The sequence below is a fragment of the Recurvomyces mirabilis genome (genome assembly GCF_035927965.1).
Source record: "Recurvomyces mirabilis strain CCFEE 5264 chromosome Unknown scaffold_6, whole genome shotgun sequence".
In the NCBI taxonomy this organism is placed as follows: Eukaryota; Fungi; Ascomycota; class Dothideomycetes; order Mycosphaerellales; family Teratosphaeriaceae; genus Recurvomyces; species Recurvomyces mirabilis.
In genome coordinates this window covers 132,468-150,623 of record NW_027041940.1, presented here as the reverse complement: position 1 = coordinate 150,623, position 18,156 = coordinate 132,468, and the positions used below count along the sequence as shown (strand labels likewise).

Here is an 18,156-nt window from a genome sequence, read left to right as displayed (position 1 = left end):
AACATGGAACGATCAACTGAATCGATCGAGCGCGTGTACTTTTTCCTGTATCGAGACTAGAGAGATAGCATATGAAAGAGAGATGTATTTCACCAATTATTCTCACGTGCTTCATAGATATATCTAGTCTGACCACAGATCCCCTTCTATATCCCTCCTGCACTCATTCATGCTATCTCGTTGCTGGCCTTCGCGCCTGCTCACCAAGACCAGGTTATTGTTGAGGTCCAAGGATTTCCATCAGTCGTAATTCAGCGGTATTGTCTATATTCACCCACCTGTACCTCTAATATGATAGAACATATGCTCTGCCTTCCCACGGCTGCAAGGTTGTCACGGCTGGCTTATCTACATTGCCAAGCACGATCTTCGAGTTGTCCAGCCCGTTGAAATATGGCAATTTGTTCTCGCTACCAGAGCAATTGCAGACCACAACGGCTACTCTATTGCCTCTTCGCTTCACGAATGAAAAGACATTCGGGTTGGAGGCATCGAGCAGCTCAAAGTTGCCATGGACGAATGATTCGTTGTACTGCTTTCGCATCGACAGCACTCGTCGCCAGAATGCGAGTGGAGAGTCCTTGCGTTTCAGCTGATCTTGTACGTTGATATACTCGGTCGAAGTGTTGACCCGCATCCATGGCGGAGTGTCGTCTGCAGTAAAGCCACCATTGAAGCCAGTCGACCATTGCATGGGCGTACGAGCATGGTCTCGAGCATAATGCTGTAAAGAGGCTTGTGCTTCCGCGAGCTCCATGGCATCATTCTTGCTGCACCGATCGACCATTCGATAGTAGTTGATGGAGTCAACATCCTTGTATTCATCGATCGACCACTCTTTCGGCATATTGATCATGCCAATCTCTTGACCTTGGTAGATGAACAAAGTTCCAGATAGAGAGCCGAAGAGGAGTGCGAGCATCTTGGCTGATCGTTCACGCCATCGAGGGCTGTCGTCGCCGAATCGCGATACAGCTAGCAATCATCAGCAAAACCAGAAACATTGCGGTCCGGATACACTTACATCGAGCTTGATCGTGGTTCTCAACGAACGATGTGGTCCATCCATCAGTATGCGTGAGAAATGACTGTGTCATGTCGATCGCCTCCTTGAGCTCTGGCAGTTGGAAGTTGAACGGTTTGGATTTGTATTTAAACACCTTGCCTTGACCTAGATCGACCACCTCGAACTGGAACACCATGTTGAGCCGCTTTGCGCTGGCACCAACGTAGTCCACGACAGTCGAAATATCGGGAGTGTTAGGACACTCGCCAACTGTGAATGCGTCGTATCTCGAGAGAATGGCGTTCATCTCTGACAATATCTCCTTCATCTTCGGCCCGTTACAATACACTAAGCCAGCATCCTGCTCCTCAGCATTAGGATCCGTTATAGGGGCGTCTGGAAAGCTTGGATCCTTGCTGTACATGTTTACAGTATCGACCCGGAAGCCGTCGACGCCCATATCCAGCCAGTATATCATGGCATCCTCGTAAATTGCTTTCCTTGTTTCCAAATTGTCCCAGTTGAGATCAGGCTGTTCAGGGCAGAATAGATGAAGGTAATACTCCTGTGTGAGCTCGTCCCATGTCCACGTGCTGCCGCCGAAATTTGATCGCCAGTTATTTGGTGGTTTGCGATGTCCTTGTGCATCGTACTTTGCAGGCTTCCAGATATACCAGTCTCGTTTCGGGTTGTCTTTCGACGATCGTGACTCCTGGAACCACTGGTGCTGGTGTGAAGTGTGGTTGACAACAAGGTCCAATATTATCCGCATCCCTCGCCTGTGTGTCTCTGCGATGAGTTTCTGCATATCTTGGATGGTCCCATACGGAGGATAGACTGCTTTGTAGTCGGAAATGTCGTAACCCATGTCGATTTGTGGACTATCGTACATGGGACACACCCAAATAACATCGACACCGATGGACTGAATGTAGTCAAGAGAGGACGTGATCCCTGGTATGTCGCCAACACCATCACCGTTCGTATCTAGATACGAAGCAGGATAGATCTGATAGACCACACTATCCTTCCACCACGGCCGAATTGTGACGGTCATTTTCAACTTTCGGTCGGTTTCGAAAGGTGCGTGGGAGACGTTAACGCGAAGGAAGATTGAAGAGCATCTATACCACTGGAGCAGGAATGGAAAGGGCAACAATTAATACCTACCAAACACGTCGGGCCTCCACTTCCTCCACTTCCTAACATTGATCTTGGTTATTGTAAACTCCACACATGCTGTAAGAGATCGTAAGCACAATTGCGAGACTAGATGGGTCAGTTCATTCTCGACGCCGGCACGAATGGCTGTCCGGCTTCTCGACATTGAGCAGGAGCGACAGACGGTCCGACTTCGAGAGCAGTGATTAGTGCCATCTCGGTCCGTCAAAGCGTGGCTCTCTGGGCGGCAAATTCTGTCCGTGCACAGCTGGAGATTGTGACTGCTATTGGCTGTATCGCGGACCGACAACTTCTCGACCAAGCTAAGGTTCTGCCCTCCATACTCGACCGTCGAGATCACCTCGCGACTCCGCATCCAGCTCCAGGTACTTTGTACCCCATGGGTCTTGGAGACAACCCCAAATCTTGCTCCTCACATCCTCCTGGACGATTACTGGCCGCATCTCGGACCGATGGCGTTCTTCCTCGTTTGTTCTATGGCACATGGACAAGACTGGCATGAAAGTCACTATGGATCTGTGTGAACATAAGTATGAACATGTCTGGCCACACTGCAATCCCCATCATCCACCATCATCTCTCAACTCGACAACGTCCCCTTTGCGATATCCAACTCGTCCAACATGTCGGACTTCCAGCAGCCGTCCACTGTTATTGTGCAGCATGGCGACCGCAAGAACAGCGTTCGCAAAAATAGCATTGCTGCTGAGGACATGACCCATGTGGCCGCAGTGCCAACGAATATCGCTCAAGATGCCGCCAAAGCGGCCAATGCCGAAACCAGCATGACCCTACGTGAGGGTCTCAAGCTGTACCCTTGCGCCGTTGCCTGGTCGGTTGCCATCTCGGCTTGCATTATTATGGAAGGGTACGATTCGCACTTCTGACTCCTGGTCTGATCATCTTTGCTGACGGTCGAAATCACAGCTTCGATATCGTCCTCATCAATTCTCTTTACGGACTCCCGGCCTTTCAGAAAAGATATGGTCAGGAGCAGCCCGATGGGAGCTACTCTGTCAGTGCCGCATGGCAGTCTGGCCTTTCGAATGGTGCCCTGGTCGGTGAAATCGCTGGCTTGATGTTTGTTGGCTACGCTGCCGAGAAATTCGGCTACAAGAAGACGTTCGTTCACCCTTCCCCATCTTCGACGATGACATACTCTGACAGTCGGTTCATAGCATGATCGCGGCTCTCATCTGGATAATTCTCTGCATCTTCCTTGCCTTCTTCGCACAGAACTTGACTATGTTACTCGTCGGAGAAATCCTTTGCGGCATAAGCTGGGGTGCTTTCCAGACTCTCGTAGGTTCTTGTTCGGATTCTGGCATGTCGTATCAGCTCGCTAATGGAAGATACAGACCACCACTTACGCCTCCGAAGTATGCCCTGTTGCCCTACGGCATTACCTCACCACATACGTCAATCTGTGCTGGGTCTTCGGACAGTTCCTTGCTAGCGGGGCGCTGAAGGGTGTAGCAGACAAGATGGGGCCAATCGCTTATAAATTGCCGTATGGACTTCAGTGGATCTGGCCCGTACCTTTGATTGTGGTCCTGGCTCTGGCCCCTGAGTCTCCTTGGTGGCTGGTTCGACAAGGACGCAAGGATGATGCAAAGCACAGTCTCCTACGTCTGACCTCCGCGAAAGGCAACCCTGATTTTGACCCCGACGAGACTATTAACATGATGATCTACACAACCGAGCTCGAGAAGGCACATACTAAGTCAGCCTCATACGCCGCCTGTTTCCGTGGTGTCGATCTTCGACGAACAGAAATCGTTTGCGTCGTTTGGGCCATTCAGACGCTGTGTGGATCCGCCTTCATGGGCTACAGCACCTACTTCTACGAACAGGCCGGACTCGATGTATCCAGCGCTTTCAGTCTCTCACTTGGCCAATACTCACTTGGCGCAGTTGGTACGATCATCTCGTGGTTCCTCATGGGCTGGTTCGGTCGTCGTACCCTTTACCTTTGGGGACAGATCATACTTGCTGGTTTGCTCATAGTCATTGGCTGTGTCGGCATCCTACCGAGAACCAACACGGGAGCTTCCTGGGGTATAGGCTCAATGATGTTGATCTACACATTCCTTTACGATGCTACGGTCGGTCCAGTCTGCTACTCGCTCGTTGCTGAGATGGCAAGCACGCGCCTTCGCAACAAATCAGTTGTCTTGGCTCGCAATCTCTACAACATTACTGGGCTTATTGCGAACGTATTGACTCCCCATATGCTCAATCCCCAATCGTGGAACTGGGGCGCAAAGGCAGGTTTCTTTTGGGCCGGCTCCTGCATTCTCTGCGCGACATGGACCTACTTCAGACTGCCGGAGCCAAAGGGACGTACCTACGCAGAACTCGATATCCTCTTCGACGCCAAAGTCTCTGCCAGGAAATTCAAGACCACCGAAGTACAGTCTTTCGCCAATATCTCGGAGACCTCTATGGACACAACATATCCTTCAGAGAAACATGACACCGATGTGCAGATTGAGCGGTCTATGTGGTAGTGAGGGCAAATTACGGATCCAACAGAGGTGTCCGCCGAGCTGGGTGGAACCGAACTATCTCTATGAGCTCCTGCGTGGGCCGAAACATGATTGCTTTGTACTTAGCGACGGCGTGGACGTTTTGTGACAGCTGTTTGAGGATTTGTACATACTCGCAGAACTTTTGTATATACATGCGACAAGCAAGTCTCATCAACACTATAATCTTCGATGTAGATGTGATTAGCTAATACTTCTTCCTTCTACTCTTTGGTCGCTTCCTCTTCAGTCCCTCCTCCCGTGCCCTCTGCTCTACACCCGTACATATGCGTCCCGACCAACGAGCAATGATGTCCGGAGGGTATTCAGCTCAAGGAAAGCGCCTTCCGAGGATGACAAGATATAGATCATGCGCGACTAGCGTCAAGACTTGAGGGTATGCATAGCCAGCTACGTATACAAGTGTAATTTCCACGTATCGAACGCGGTCGTGAAGTTGATTTGTCTTGAGAATGCAGGAGAGAGCTTGTCAGACGTAGCCAAGAAGAGTCGATTCCTAATCAGTGCTTGAGGTTTGGTGTGAGACGGCCGACGTAGCAACAATTTCACATCTCTCGTGGAACACATAGGATACTCAGACGCCACAGTGATGTTTTGACTGTCCATTTCTGTATCGCTGCACACTTAGAAGACGTATCTATGGGCCGCGCTATTTTCCTAGTTGACCTCGATAAATTAGGGCCACGAGCAGCGGCCTCGAAGAAAGCGATTCGGAATCTCGACATGCTTCGCTCGGAGGTACTCGCAGACATTCTTTCCAAGCCCATCATAAGTACTTGATGCGTTGTACGATCGATCAAGATGGTCGTGCAGTAGGAAGTGCACAGCCTTGATGCCGGGAATCTCACTGCTCAGGGGTCAGCGAAAGTAGCACGACAGTGTTGTCCTTAGTACTCACAATCGGTCTACCCCCTTTCCGTTGTATTCCGGTCCAAGTAGGTCCTTAACCTTCAGAACGGTAAGTAACGAGCATAGCCATTGGTACTCATCGTCCTGCCGCACGAAGAATCCAACGTTGGCATCTAGCGTTTATTAGTCAATTGCAACCCAACGAGCAAGGTAACGAGAAAGCTCACCACTGGCTTTGTCACCAGATCGCCCAAGTACGACCCAACCAAGTGGCCCTCTCGTTGTTGGTCCAAAGCTTTCTAGGGAGGCGGGACTTTTCGTCTCGTAACTCCATTGGCGCTCTTCTCGCTTATATCCGTACTCCTTGACTGATTCCGGTACCGCAATTTCCATTGACTTACCATCCCACATAAGATTCACCTTGTGGCTGACCTCCTGTTGTGGTAATAATGCTGCCCAATACTCATAGAACTCTTTGCCTGCACTTTGTCTGATATCGTTCTCTATAGTAGCGCCACTGCTCCGCATTAGTACCAGGTTTCGATACATTGCAATTACCTTGAACGATATACGTACGGACAGCTTTGCAGGAAATTCTCCATACACCAACGATTGAAGCCAGGCACTTCCATGCTATCTCGCACGATCAACGACCTGTCCTTCGTCTGCACAAAGACTCTGAAGTCGGCGGTCGCCACATCCTGGTTCCGTGGGTCATCGGGACAATAGCCGTTGAGTGTGAACTTCAGAACGTTGAACTTCTCCGCATTTTTGCCCATCGAATATCGTACTTGTCGCTCAGTCCACTCGGCCTTTGCTTCCAGGTCGAGACCAACGAGCATATAATGAAACTCGGCTTGCCATCCTCCCTTGGCCGTAATACCGACCTTAGTCGTTGTCGGAGGTGCCCCGCCTTTCACGCCTTCGACGAGAACTTTGTCCTTCTCGACTTGAGTCATCTTGATACCTTCGAGTACCGCTACGACGTCCGAGCCGTAGTATTGCGGGCCTTGGATCTCGTAGAGCAATTGTGATGCGCAGGTTCCGACGCTCATCTCACCACCAGTATCTGGTTCTTTCTCCATCAAGAACGAGCCGTCTTGGTTGATCTCGGCGATCGGGAAACCGATGTTTTCACAGCCGTCGAACAGGTCCTTGAAGCCAGAATAGTAGCCACCGCAGACGTACGATGAGCTACGATATAATCAGTAAGCATTGAACGTCGTATGATCACCAGCACTCACCACTCAATCAAGTGGCCGGCAATCAGCGATCCAGCAATCTGATCGAGATCCCGTTCCCTGTTCCAACCATGCCACCACATACATGCGCCAATAGTGGGTGCAGCGTCTGCTACTCTCCCACAAACCACAATGTCTGCGCCCTGTCGAAACGCTTCTGCGATGCCGGCACCGCCAAGATAACATTGTGCAGCCAGAGGCTCGAAGCCCCAGTCCTTCAGCTCCCCTCCAAAGCAGATATTCTCAAACTTCTCTCCCTTAGCCAGCAGTTTATTGACGGCCTCCATAACCTCATCGCCTTCAATCCACGCAACCTTCAGATCCATGCCTTTCTCCTTCACAACCTCCACAATGACCTTGGCTAGCTTCTCAGTATCACTAGCCCCAGCATTGACAGCCAACTTAATCCCCTTCTCCTGCAACACGGGCAGCGCAGGAGTCAGATTTGCCATGAAACTTGGGTCATACAGTCCCGGTCGATCAGCATCACTGACGCCTTTGGCAGCAAGATCAGCCTTTGCGGCGCCATGCCAGCTCATGGTGCATTCCGACATCCAATCTCCGACGATAACATCAACGTCGCAGTGGGCCAGAGACAGGATTGCTCTAGTACGATCCGTGAAGCCTCCGGAGGCACCACTGATACGGATTGGTCTTTTCGTTGACGGCATCTTTATAGGCTGGAGGTGGTGTAGTTGGGATGTTGTCAAGGTGCTGAGTAGATTGCTGTCTGACGTAGGCGTACGAGCCTTGTCGTTTGCTTGGGGGTGGAAGAGGCTGGTAAAGGTGGGAGGGAGAGGTGCAGGGTTGAATCATTGGGATATACGAGGCAAGAGTGGCTATGGTGAGAGACAAGATGAGAGTAATGGAAGTGGTATTGCGGCTACTGGTACTGAGTGATTCTAAGCCGGGTGTCTGACTTACCTAGACGCCGAGCCTGCGGCAACAATATGTAGCATGGTTGCCACGGCTTGCAGCTCTGGAGTCTGAAGCTCGAGACGTGCATGTCGGAAAAGGTTTGGAGAACGACTTGTCAATTTTGCGGAGACAGGTGGAGAAGCTCATCACCTCCGCGCACTCCGATTCCCCGTTGCTCCAAGTTTGCGAGTCAGACGGTTTCGTAGTCTTCTTCAAACATGACGGTGGCAATTCCACCATGGCCGGTGCATACGCGAAGACACCTGATAGCATGGCCTGTATTTCGACAAGAAGACATGAACGACGACAGGAGCTGAGACAGAGTGACTTGAAAACCTGTGTCATTCATGCTTCGTTGTAACTAGTTCGCTCGGTAGCGAGCATACACTTAGCCATATGGTCATCACAGTATGCGACTTGATCTCGATAGTAATGCTTCCGGCCAGACAATTCAACAGCCTTGCCGTACAACTTGCCATCACCAGCAGTAGAACCGTTCGCACTAACACCATTTGCACCAGCAAGAGGCTTGCCATCGAGGCCAGTACCATCGACATCATGTCCGTCGATGAGCATGAGAACAGTTGAAACAATCTTCTCGATCGGGACGAAAACGTCGTCGGAAAAGGTCGCCCAGGCCGCTGGATCCAGGAGGTTGGTCTTGACAGTACCGGGACAGATGGCATTGACGCGAGCACTGATGTCCTTGTTCTGGTAGTAGAAGGGCGCTATACTGCGCATGAAGCCGAGTACGCCATGCTTGGTAGCACAGTAACTCGGCGACACCTGGCAACGATACAGCGCACCAACACTGGCGGTCATGACGAGATTCTTGTTGTCGCTCTGCTTGGACTGCCGGAAATAATGCTGAGCCAGCCAGCTAGTATTGATTACCGCCTTCAGATTGATATCGACGACAAGCTGATTCGGTGGTGGTGGCGGCTTGCCAGTGGGATGAGCCTCATAGAAATCGAAGCGTTCGACTATACCAGCGTTTGCAAAGACAAAATCCAAACGCCCGTCCGTGTCGAAAACCTTCTGGAAAGTGGAAGCAAGAGAGTCGTAGTCTGTGACATTTGTTTTGTGGAAGGTCGCGTTTTCCACTTGTTGCAGAGGTCCTTGGAGGTCCACGAGATGAACCGACCAACCTCGATCTGCAAGAGCCTGTGCGACCGCCAGGCCCATGCCACTGGAACCACTGTTTTGCTGTCAGTCTTGCTTATAGTAAACGACAGGAAATCATCACTACTCACCCAGTGATCAAAGCGCTCAAAGCGCTTTGGGAAGACGACGCCATGGTACACGCTCGCCGAACCGGCGTGTCACCTTACCCACACGGTGGTAGTTGAAAGGGCCGACTTTGTTGTGCTGGGCTGGGAGAGCGTAGCAGACCCAAGCAGCGCTGAAGGCAGTAGTGGTGGCGAACAAGGCCGAGCCAGAGAAGAGTACCTTGGATGAAAACATCTTTGCGAGTCGTGCAAGATATGGGATAGCTGCTTGAGTAATGAGGAGTCTGTTGGGAGGGCCCTGGGAAAGTTCAGGCGACACGTGCTGTGGGAGTAAACGAGGTACCTCGCGGAAGTACTTGAGCGGAGAGGGTAGGAAGTAGTTGTTGGCTTTGCGGGAAGGAAAGGAAGACGTTGTACGACGAGAAGAAAAGGGCAAGTAGGTAGACCTCGTCCGCCTGACCTCGTAACCTACCCCGCGTGGTCAGCTACGTAGCAGCGAAACGGGCTCGACACTCAATTAGGCGCTTGGGCTTGCGAAGTATACATGTACTTCGTTGTGATTGGCGAATTTTGATCACGAGGAGGTGTTCTAAGCCACTTTTGGCCGTTGCTGGAGGGAGCTTGGGTATTTTTCGAAATCGTGTGGAGCCGAATCTGGAGAAAGCCTGGGGAAGAGTAAGGCAAACATTAGGCATCACATCTGAGACGAGACGAGACGAGACGGGGTTTTAAGGTTGACATCGTCGTAGTACAATTGTCTACTCAAAGCATCATACCAGTCCAGAGATGTCTGCAGTATAATCCTCAATAGGTCATGTTGATCATAATCGTTCTGCCAGTCTGTCAGCATGACGCCAAGACACACAATTCGACGGACGACGTACTTGGGATCTGTGAACGCCCTCAAAGCCGCAATACCACTTTCCCTGCCAGTACCAGACTGCTTTGAGCCACCAAAGGGGGCCTGGTTCATCATAAGAGATATGCAGTTGACACCTACCATACCACTTTCGAATTCGCTGGCGACCCTCATCGCCTTGTTGATGTCTTGCGTGAATACACCAGCCATGAGTCCGAATTCTGTATCATTCGACATCTTCATTACCTCTTCCTCTGTCTTGAACGTTCTGACCACGGACACTGGGCCAAAGATCTCCTGTGTATGGATCTCAGAGTCGGGCTTGACGTCGGTGAAGATCGTTGGCTGGATGAAGTAGCCCTTGTCGCCTATCCTTTCACCACCAATGAGCTTGTTGCCCGACTTCTGCTCCACGGCTCTGTTGATGAAGCCTGATACACGATCGAATTGGGCGTCGTCTGCCAGTGGCCCAAGAATCGTGGACTCCTCGTCGGGATCGCCAACGGCCTTTGTCCGCTCGGCGAACATCTCCTTGTACTTCTCGATGAATTTATCGTAGATGCCTTCTTGGACGTAGACGCGCGACGCGGCAAAACAGACCTGGCCACTATGACCTGTTATGGCATTGACACACCAGGTCACCGCGTTGTCGAGGTTGCAATCGTCGAATACCACGGCTGGACTCTTGCCTCCCAGCTCTAACGTCACACGCTTCAGGTTTGACTTGGCAGCCATCTCTTGGATGCGCTTGCCAGTCGGGATCGAGCCTGTGAAGGATACTTTCCGCACACGCATATGGCTCGCAAGAAGGGCGCCCGTGGAACCATCACCAGTCAAGACTTGGAACACACCAGGTGGAAACCCAGCTTCTTTGATCAGAGGTAGAAGTGCTAGTCCAGCAAAGGGTGTCTTTTCTGACGGCTTGAGGATGAAGCAATTACCCGTAGCAAGCGCCGGACCAGCCTTGAGACCGACGTTGCCAATGGGAGCGTTCCAGGGGATAATTCCAGCAGTCACACCAAGAGGCTCATTTCGCACAATCTTGATAAAACCATCTTCATGTGGATAAGCCTCACCAGCGAACTTGTCACACCAGCCTGCATTGTATCTGTATAGTAGAGTCAGCTCTCATAATCATCGGTCATAGATTCAACTACAACTGACCGCAGTGTCTCTGCGCACAAGCTGATCTCGAATGCGCCGAATGAACCCCAAGGTGCTCCAAGAGTCACCCTAGTAAGCTCACCAAGCTCTTTGCCATAATTCTCAATCAGATTCGCGAACTTCATAAGCATGTCTCTTCGCTTGGCTGGTGGAGTAGCCTTCCACGCGGGAAAGGCCTTTTCTGCTGCTGCCACTGCTTCGTCGACATCCAGTTCGCCTGCTAGGGGTACATCGTCTGCTACTACACTACCGTCCTTAGGATTGTGTACGGTAAGCTTCTTGCTGTTCTTCGAGTCGACATATTCGTTGTTAATGACGAGCTGTTTGGGCAGCTTGCTTCTGCTGAATTCGAATTCGCCCATGGTTGTGATATTGATATGAAGCTTATGGGAGAGAATAGTATGATGGTAGCACCGTGAAGGAGAGTAAGGAATCGAGACGCGTAAACAAAACTTCCCTTTGACACTACTTTGAGCTTACGCACATACGCAGGTCCATATGCTGGTGATCCGTAGACCGTCATGTGGAGATGCTCTCGAGTCGATCAGTTCGCTCTAGCAAGACTTGTTGAGTCGTGTGTGGATCGGAATAGCTTTTCAGAATAGCTTGGAAGAGGACCAGAAACAGCTCGGGCATGAGCAAGATCGAGCCGAAGTGGCGAGAACGCAAAGAGGTGCCGAAGACACAGTCACGTGCGCGCGCGTTGGCGCACCCCCAACTTTTTCTCCCAGCTCTCTTCTCTACCGGTTACCTTCAACCGCTGTCGCCACCACCCTTTGGACCCCGCATGATCGTGCATCCACTACAGAATACACGGCTTCCAGAATCAGGCGTGCAGGGTTAGACATGTTCTGCCTTTGCTTCTACGGAAAGCCATCGGTAGGCCTGCTCTTGGCTGGTCCCATCTCTAGGCCGAGGAGGAGCTGCTGCTGCTGATGCTGCTACTTCTGCCAACGCGGTACTCGAGACGCGCGAATAAGTAGGTCTTATCACATGTTTCTTCTCGCTGGATAGTAGCGCTAGTGCACTGTGTTGTACTGGACTTCATCCTCATATCGACCTGTTTACTGCCATTACCATCGAGAGAGGCTTGTCTACCGCTCCTTTATTGCTATACCATCTTCCGAGCACTGCTTTCTTTGCCGCAATGCATCAAGCGAACGGTCTTCCGCCATCTGGTGGCCAATCGCACATGCCCAGCGTCGTTAATGGTATCAATGGAGTGGCGCAGAGCTACGACTATCCAGAGCCGACGGCGGACGGGCCCTATCAAGTTCTCGACCAATATCATAGCAGACCTCGACGGTTACGGGTAGCATGTGTCGGCGCTGGAGCTTCCGGACTATGTCTTGCATACAAGATGGGGAAGATGCTGGAGGCTGGAAGCTGGGAGTTGACGTTGTTCGAGAAGAACAAAGAGTTTGGTGGCACATGGTGAGCTTTGGTAGTAGCCCTCTTGAAGACTATGGGAATGCTCACATTCTTCTCAGGTATGAGAACACCTACCCTGGTGTTGCTTGTGACATACCGGTAAGGATAGCAGATTATTTCCAGTAACACATCAGATATACTGATGATGACAGAGTCATAACTACACGTTTACCTGGGACCCAAATCCGGACTGGTCACATTTCTTCGCTTATGGTCCAGAGATCCAGAAGTACTTTGTCGGCTTTGCGAAAAGGCATGGAAGCGAGAAGTACATGAAGCTCAACAGCAAAGTGGTCGAATGCAAATGGAACGAGGATAAGGGCATCTGGGAAATGTGAGTACAGCTCTTGTGCTTGTCCAGACTCCTTGCCAGTACCTGATTGAAATTGTAGAACCATTGAGGACCAAAACACGAAGGAAACGTGGAATGATTGGGCACACGTTGTCGTAAACGGTACCGGTATCCTGAACAACTGGCAATGGCCAAGCATAGAAGGCCTGCATGATTTTGCTGGTCCAAAGATGCATAGCGCGAGCTGGGATCACGGTATCGATCTTGATGATAAAGTCATTGGCGTGATTGGCAACGGCAGCACGAGCGTCCAGATCGTGCCACAGCTCCAGAAGGTGGCGAAGAAGGTGCAAGCATACATGCGATCACCTACCTGGATCAGCCCGCCATTTGGGTCTGCTGCGCTCACAAGCGTACAAAAGGGGCAGGACGTTGACCCAGGCATGCGACAGTACGAGTTCACAGACGCCGACAAGCAACGATTCCGGGAAGACAAGGATTTCCATCTGCAGTTTCGCAAAGGCATCGAGGCTGAGATCAATGGCTTGTTCGGCATGTACAGGCAAGACTCTGATCTTTCAAAGCAGTTCAGACAGGTGATCACAGATGAAATGAATCGAAGAATGGGACCTGGCAACCAAGAACTCAAGGACTTCATTATCCCGACGTGGTCACCTGGCTGCAGACGAATTTCACCGGGAGATGGCTACCTAGAAGCGCTTGTACAGCCCAACGTGGAGCCGATCATGGTCGGCATTGAGAAAGTCGTACCCGAAGGCATCCAAACAACAGATGGTGTGGTACATAAGATGGATGTGCTAGTTTGTGCGACTGGCTTCAAGGTAGCCTTCCAGCCAGCCTTCCGAGTGGTGAACGCCGCTGGAAAGACGATACAGGAAGATTGGGTCAATGGTCCTAATCTCTATCTTGGAGTGAGCGCCCCACGCTTTCCCAACTACTACACCATCGTCGGGCCTGGAGCGACCTGGTCGAACGGCACTCTCCTCCCGTCGATCGAGACTACAATCGAGTACTCCGTGAAGATGATGAAGAAGATCCAGACAGAAGCCATCAAAGCCATCGAAGTCCAGCAAGAAGCTCTTGATGATATTTATGCACATTTCGATGAGTTCCACAAGACGACGGTATGGCAAGAAGAGTGTCGGTCGTGGTTCAAGGATGGTAAGGTCAAGAATAGGATATATCTTTGGCCCGGTTCGACAATCCACTTCTTGAAGACTATCAAAGAGCCAAGGATGGAGGACTACAACATCCGATGGAGGCACAAGAACAGGTTCGCATTCTTGGGGAATGGTGATGTGAAGGCTACTGCGAATCGGGATGTCGATGGTTTGAGCAGGTATATGAGGAGCAGTGGTAAGTCGTCATCCCAAGACGTTCTCCTGAAAATGAGGCTAACAGTGCAACAGATCACGAATGGACTGTGGACTAAGCGTACGTGGCACCCGATCGAGTTGACGCATCGTAGATTGAGGCGTAGAGGGGTCATGATATTGTACGGTGAATTTTTTGTAGCTAGCATCGACTCGACCCGACACCATTCACATTTCACTAGAATACGGAAGGCCACTTTTGCAGACCCTATTCGCGATGCAAGATCGTTTCCGACATTTAGAATGAACTTTTGAGCCCTGTGACAAGTGACTTTTTCACTCCTTCAGGTGGGACTGGGACGAGGAGGGCCAAATGATCGGTGATATGGCGTCCCAAAGTTTGTGCAAGTCGTGGACACGTCCGAATTACAGCTTCTGCCACGCATCACAGCTCGATTCTGCTCCGCGCATGAGTCTTCTGAAAGCAAATCGGATGTGCCGGTATTAATATAGAGTTAATCTGCCCGAGTCATGTGCGGCGGGTCGCCAAGGCTGTCTCCACCCACAACTGGAGATCGGCCATACATTCCGAGAAGTGTACATTTTCCACCATGAATGTGTCACTCATTGTCACTGTTCCATTCGCCGACGGCCCTTGACCCTCGTCTCGTGTCAAAAAGCTACACCTGCTGGTACTGAGCTCAACGCACTGCGATACCGAAATTGTGGCGGGCACGGGACACTCCAAACCGAGCTCTTCTCTTCCACGAACCGCATGTGGTTCGCCGACTATGTGCGGGGTCTCCAACAACCCCGTTCTCGCCTGACTCGGGCCCTCTTGGCCCTCAAGAGACTAGTGGTGCAGGTCTCGCCTGACCTGGACCAGGGTCTGGTTCGGGGCAACGAACCGGAGCCGCAGATTATGCGTGCCACCTCGCTGATGTTTTTGCATAGATCATAGTAAAACTTCCCTTGCTATCTGCCTCTCCCCAGCCTACTGAGCCCGCTATTTGTACTGACAGAGCTGGTGATATTGCAAAACAGGTCTACGTTGGGAACCTCACCATGCAGCAGTCTGTGCTCGAACAGAACGTTCCAGTGGCTCAAACTTCGCTACCTGCCAACTACGAGGTACAAGGACAAGACGAATCTGAGCAAGGTGGCAGTTCATCCAAGCGTCAGAAGTCTCGACATCGTGCGAGTGTCGCTTGTTCGACGTGTAGAGAAAGACGTATTAGAGTCAGTCTTCCACCACTCCGACATGCGAGCCCCGGCATAGCACCACGTCACGTACGCTGACTTGGCTCTAGTGCGTTGTGCCCGCGGGAGATAGCGAATGCGTGCAGTGCAAACGAGCTGGCCAGGACTGTGTGATCAAGAACGACGACGAGCGCCGACGACCGATTTCTAGAGCTTACGTTAGCACATTAACCGATCGAGTGACAATACTGGAGTCTATGCTCAAGGATCGAGGCGCTGAACCACCAAGTGTCACTTACCCGCCCAAGACTACCCGCGGAAGCATGTATCCGGATGGCGAACAGTCGCCGGTCAGACAGCCATCGGCGCAGCGTTCGACGAATTACAATTATGAAAACACAATCATCGAGCAGACTAGTCCGGAGAGTGTTGCCGAGGACGCAATCGAAGGCAGCTCACATGTAGGGTCAGCCATGAGCGTAGAAGGCCAACGAGATCGTGGCGAAATCGATAACCCACAGGGCACCCCAATCGACGACAAGAACCAGGGCCTGGTGAGTAGACTTCTATCTACCCGTGGTCATCTGTCATTTGACCAGATCAGCGGCCGATTGAGATACTTTGGTCCTACTGTCAACTCGCATGTGTACTCGGAACTGGAAGTCGACAGCGTCAAACAGAGCCGAGAAGCAGTAGAGCAAGCCAGACGAGCCGAGAGAGTCATCCGGACTTTGCCGATTGAGACGCACGACTACCTCATGGGTCTCTTTTGGGAGCACTATAACGGTGTACTGCACGTAGTCCACCAGGAGGCTTTCATAGAGGATCGTGAACACGGAAAGACGCAGTTTTACTCTGGATTTCTGCACATCTGTATACTTGCTATGGCTTTCCGCTTCTCGGATAAGGACAGACCGGACATGCAACGTATCGCGCTGCCTGACAGGGAGAGCACACTGCACCGAGAAGCCAAATACATGCTGGATCTTGAGCTAGAACGACCAGGTGGTATACCCTCTGTCGCAGCCCTTCTCATTCTGGGCGACTCGGAGGTTGGTGTGGGGAGAGACAATGTCGGATGGATGTACGCTGGCATGGCTATGAGACTGGCTTATGATATTGGTCTGCATCTTGACAGCAGCCAGAGTGGCATGACTGGACGCGAAATCGACATCCGGCGCATGACGCTATGGGCGTGCATCATCTACGATAGATACTGGTCCTTATTTCTGGGACGACCAACGACCATCAAATGTGCCGATGTAGAGATATACTCTCTTTCAAATCAATTTGAGCGTCTCGGTACCTGTAAGCCAGCTGGTCCTGCCAAAAGCTTGAATACCAGGATCTATGAGGCATTGATAGACCTGATGGAGATTGCTGGCAAAATCGTGGAGACTGCAGAGCATCGAAACCTAGATGCAACACGACAAAGTCCTGATCAATCTGCGTACTTCCGTATGGCGGCTATTGATCGTGAGCTACATAATTGGGCAGTCCGCTTGCCACAAGATTTACGTTACACCGAGGAGAATCGAGTGTCAGCACCTCTTTCCTTCTATCTGCTTCACCAACAATATCACGCTGTACTCATCTTGTTACACCGTCCGTTCGCTCGCTACGACGATTCTGGTAGCCCGGACGCAGAAGATCCCAGCGTGAGTGCGTTGGATAGCCACTTCTCAAAGGCATCCAGGGCGATCTGTACGAAATCTGCGGTGACGATGGCACGTATCTTCTGGCAGCATCGCCAACGATATGACGGCAAACAGATATTCTGTATTGGCATGCAACACGCTGGGACGGCTGCCACTGCTCTCATCGCCGCGCTCGCATATATACCGGACACGGCGGATCGGACAAATAATCTGCAATACCTTGAAGTCCTACAGGTAGCGATGAAGGACATGGCCTATGGCTATCAACCGGCAGAGCGCATGGCAGCAGTATTGGACGCTGTCATGATCGAGCTGCGAGGCGGTCCTATCAGCCCCGGCAAGACGATAAGCTCGGCAGCGTCATCTATACCAGCTCGTCGAGACAGTACTGCAGTGGAGACAGGTTCAGAGCGACCGATCATGAAACGCCGAAAGTCGACAAAGATCAAAGCCATGCATCCACCGTCTGCGACAGTCAGACAGCACCGGGCAAGTGATGCCAGTACAGCATCACAGCCAGTCCAAAGCCATAGCGACTTCCCACTAGTCACCCCTCGAACCGAGGGCTCACTTTCAGGCTGGCCCAATGTGCACAACAACGAGCCGTTTGCTCAGCCGGGAGGATTCTTACCAGCACCAGAAGTAGCAAATGTGGTTTCACCTCTTCGAAGAAATGACTGGATGGGAAGCGATTTCGGCAGCAACGATTTCCCAGTCATGCCATCTATGACAGGTCTACCTGGTGTTCCAGATAGTCAGATGATGGACTTCCTGGGCTTGCCGTCGGAAGATGATTGGAGCAGGTGGCATGCTGGTACTGGCGAAGCTGCAAATGATCTTGATGGGTTTCCACCAAGGGGCAGGTCAGAGTTACATAACTATACTTCACCACCAATGGGTGGTATTATGAACGGGTAGCGAGGCGCATAGGTGCTCTGTTACTGTACAAAACTGGTGCCAAAGCTCGCATTCTACAGACAACATCCTTTTTCCGACTTCTGTCCACGAAGAGTGAACTCTTACGAGCTACCAAGCCAGCTTCTCGTCTTCGAAAGCGAACGATGACATCGCAGTCTCAGACGTGAACGGCGAACAGGAGAACAAGTGCTGAGTGCCTGGATGCAATTCGATTGAAATCACCAGAAACAAGTGGACAAGGACACATGATACACATCGTCATTGTAAGCATTAAAGAGAGTCGTTGCTCTTCGTCAGACAGAACTATTGAAAGAATAGACGAAAGA

General features: G+C 51.3%; 7 protein-coding genes across 7 annotated transcripts; 3 read left to right on the top strand and 4 right to left on the bottom strand.

Annotated features, from left to right (window-relative positions):
• Window positions 1-286: 286 nt before the first annotated feature.
• LTS14_002825 (uncharacterized protein) lies at window positions 287-2,063 on the bottom strand (the record flags this gene model as incomplete). Its single annotated transcript, XM_064835530.1, has 2 exons — window positions 287-975; window positions 1,025-2,063. The coding sequence occupies 2 exons, from the start codon at window positions 2,061-2,063 to the stop codon at window positions 287-289; spliced, it is 1,728 nt and encodes a 575-aa protein (XP_064696580.1).
• Window positions 2,064-2,811: 748 nt separating this feature from the next.
• Window positions 2,812-4,698, top strand: LTS14_002824 (uncharacterized protein; the record flags this gene model as incomplete). The annotated part of the gene is made up of 4 exons (XM_064835529.1): window positions 2,812-3,056; window positions 3,116-3,310; window positions 3,367-3,490; window positions 3,547-4,698. 4 exons carry the CDS (start codon window positions 2,812-2,814, stop codon window positions 4,696-4,698), a joined length of 1,716 nt encoding a protein of 571 aa, XP_064696579.1.
• A 1,442-nt stretch (window positions 4,699-6,140) lies between these two features.
• LTS14_002823 (uncharacterized protein) lies at window positions 6,141-7,498 on the bottom strand (the record flags this gene model as incomplete). Its single annotated transcript, XM_064835528.1, has 2 exons — window positions 6,141-6,780; window positions 6,831-7,498. The coding sequence occupies 2 exons, from the start codon at window positions 7,496-7,498 to the stop codon at window positions 6,141-6,143; spliced, it is 1,308 nt and encodes a 435-aa protein (XP_064696578.1).
• A 592-nt stretch (window positions 7,499-8,090) lies between these two features.
• LTS14_002822 (uncharacterized protein) lies at window positions 8,091-9,042 on the bottom strand (the record flags this gene model as incomplete). The annotated part of the gene is made up of 2 exons (XM_064835527.1): window positions 8,091-8,943; window positions 8,999-9,042. The coding sequence occupies 2 exons, from the start codon at window positions 9,040-9,042 to the stop codon at window positions 8,091-8,093; spliced, it is 897 nt and encodes a 298-aa protein (XP_064696577.1).
• A 736-nt stretch (window positions 9,043-9,778) lies between these two features.
• Window positions 9,779-11,359, bottom strand: LTS14_002821 (uncharacterized protein; the record flags this gene model as incomplete). The annotated part of the gene is made up of 3 exons (XM_064835526.1): window positions 9,779-9,806; window positions 9,859-10,941; window positions 10,998-11,359. The coding sequence occupies 3 exons, from the start codon at window positions 11,357-11,359 to the stop codon at window positions 9,779-9,781; spliced, it is 1,473 nt and encodes a 490-aa protein (XP_064696576.1).
• A 785-nt stretch (window positions 11,360-12,144) lies between these two features.
• LTS14_002820 (uncharacterized protein) lies at window positions 12,145-14,173 on the top strand (the record flags this gene model as incomplete). Its single annotated transcript, XM_064835525.1, has 5 exons — window positions 12,145-12,431; window positions 12,488-12,527; window positions 12,581-12,762; window positions 12,821-14,097; window positions 14,151-14,173. The coding sequence occupies 5 exons, from the start codon at window positions 12,145-12,147 to the stop codon at window positions 14,171-14,173; spliced, it is 1,809 nt and encodes a 602-aa protein (XP_064696575.1).
• Window positions 14,174-15,119: 946 nt separating this feature from the next.
• Window positions 15,120-17,830, top strand: LTS14_002819 (uncharacterized protein; the record flags this gene model as incomplete). Its single annotated transcript, XM_064835524.1, has 2 exons — window positions 15,120-15,293; window positions 15,365-17,830. The coding sequence occupies 2 exons, from the start codon at window positions 15,120-15,122 to the stop codon at window positions 17,828-17,830; spliced, it is 2,640 nt and encodes an 879-aa protein (XP_064696574.1).
• Window positions 17,831-18,156: the final 326 nt, after the last annotated feature.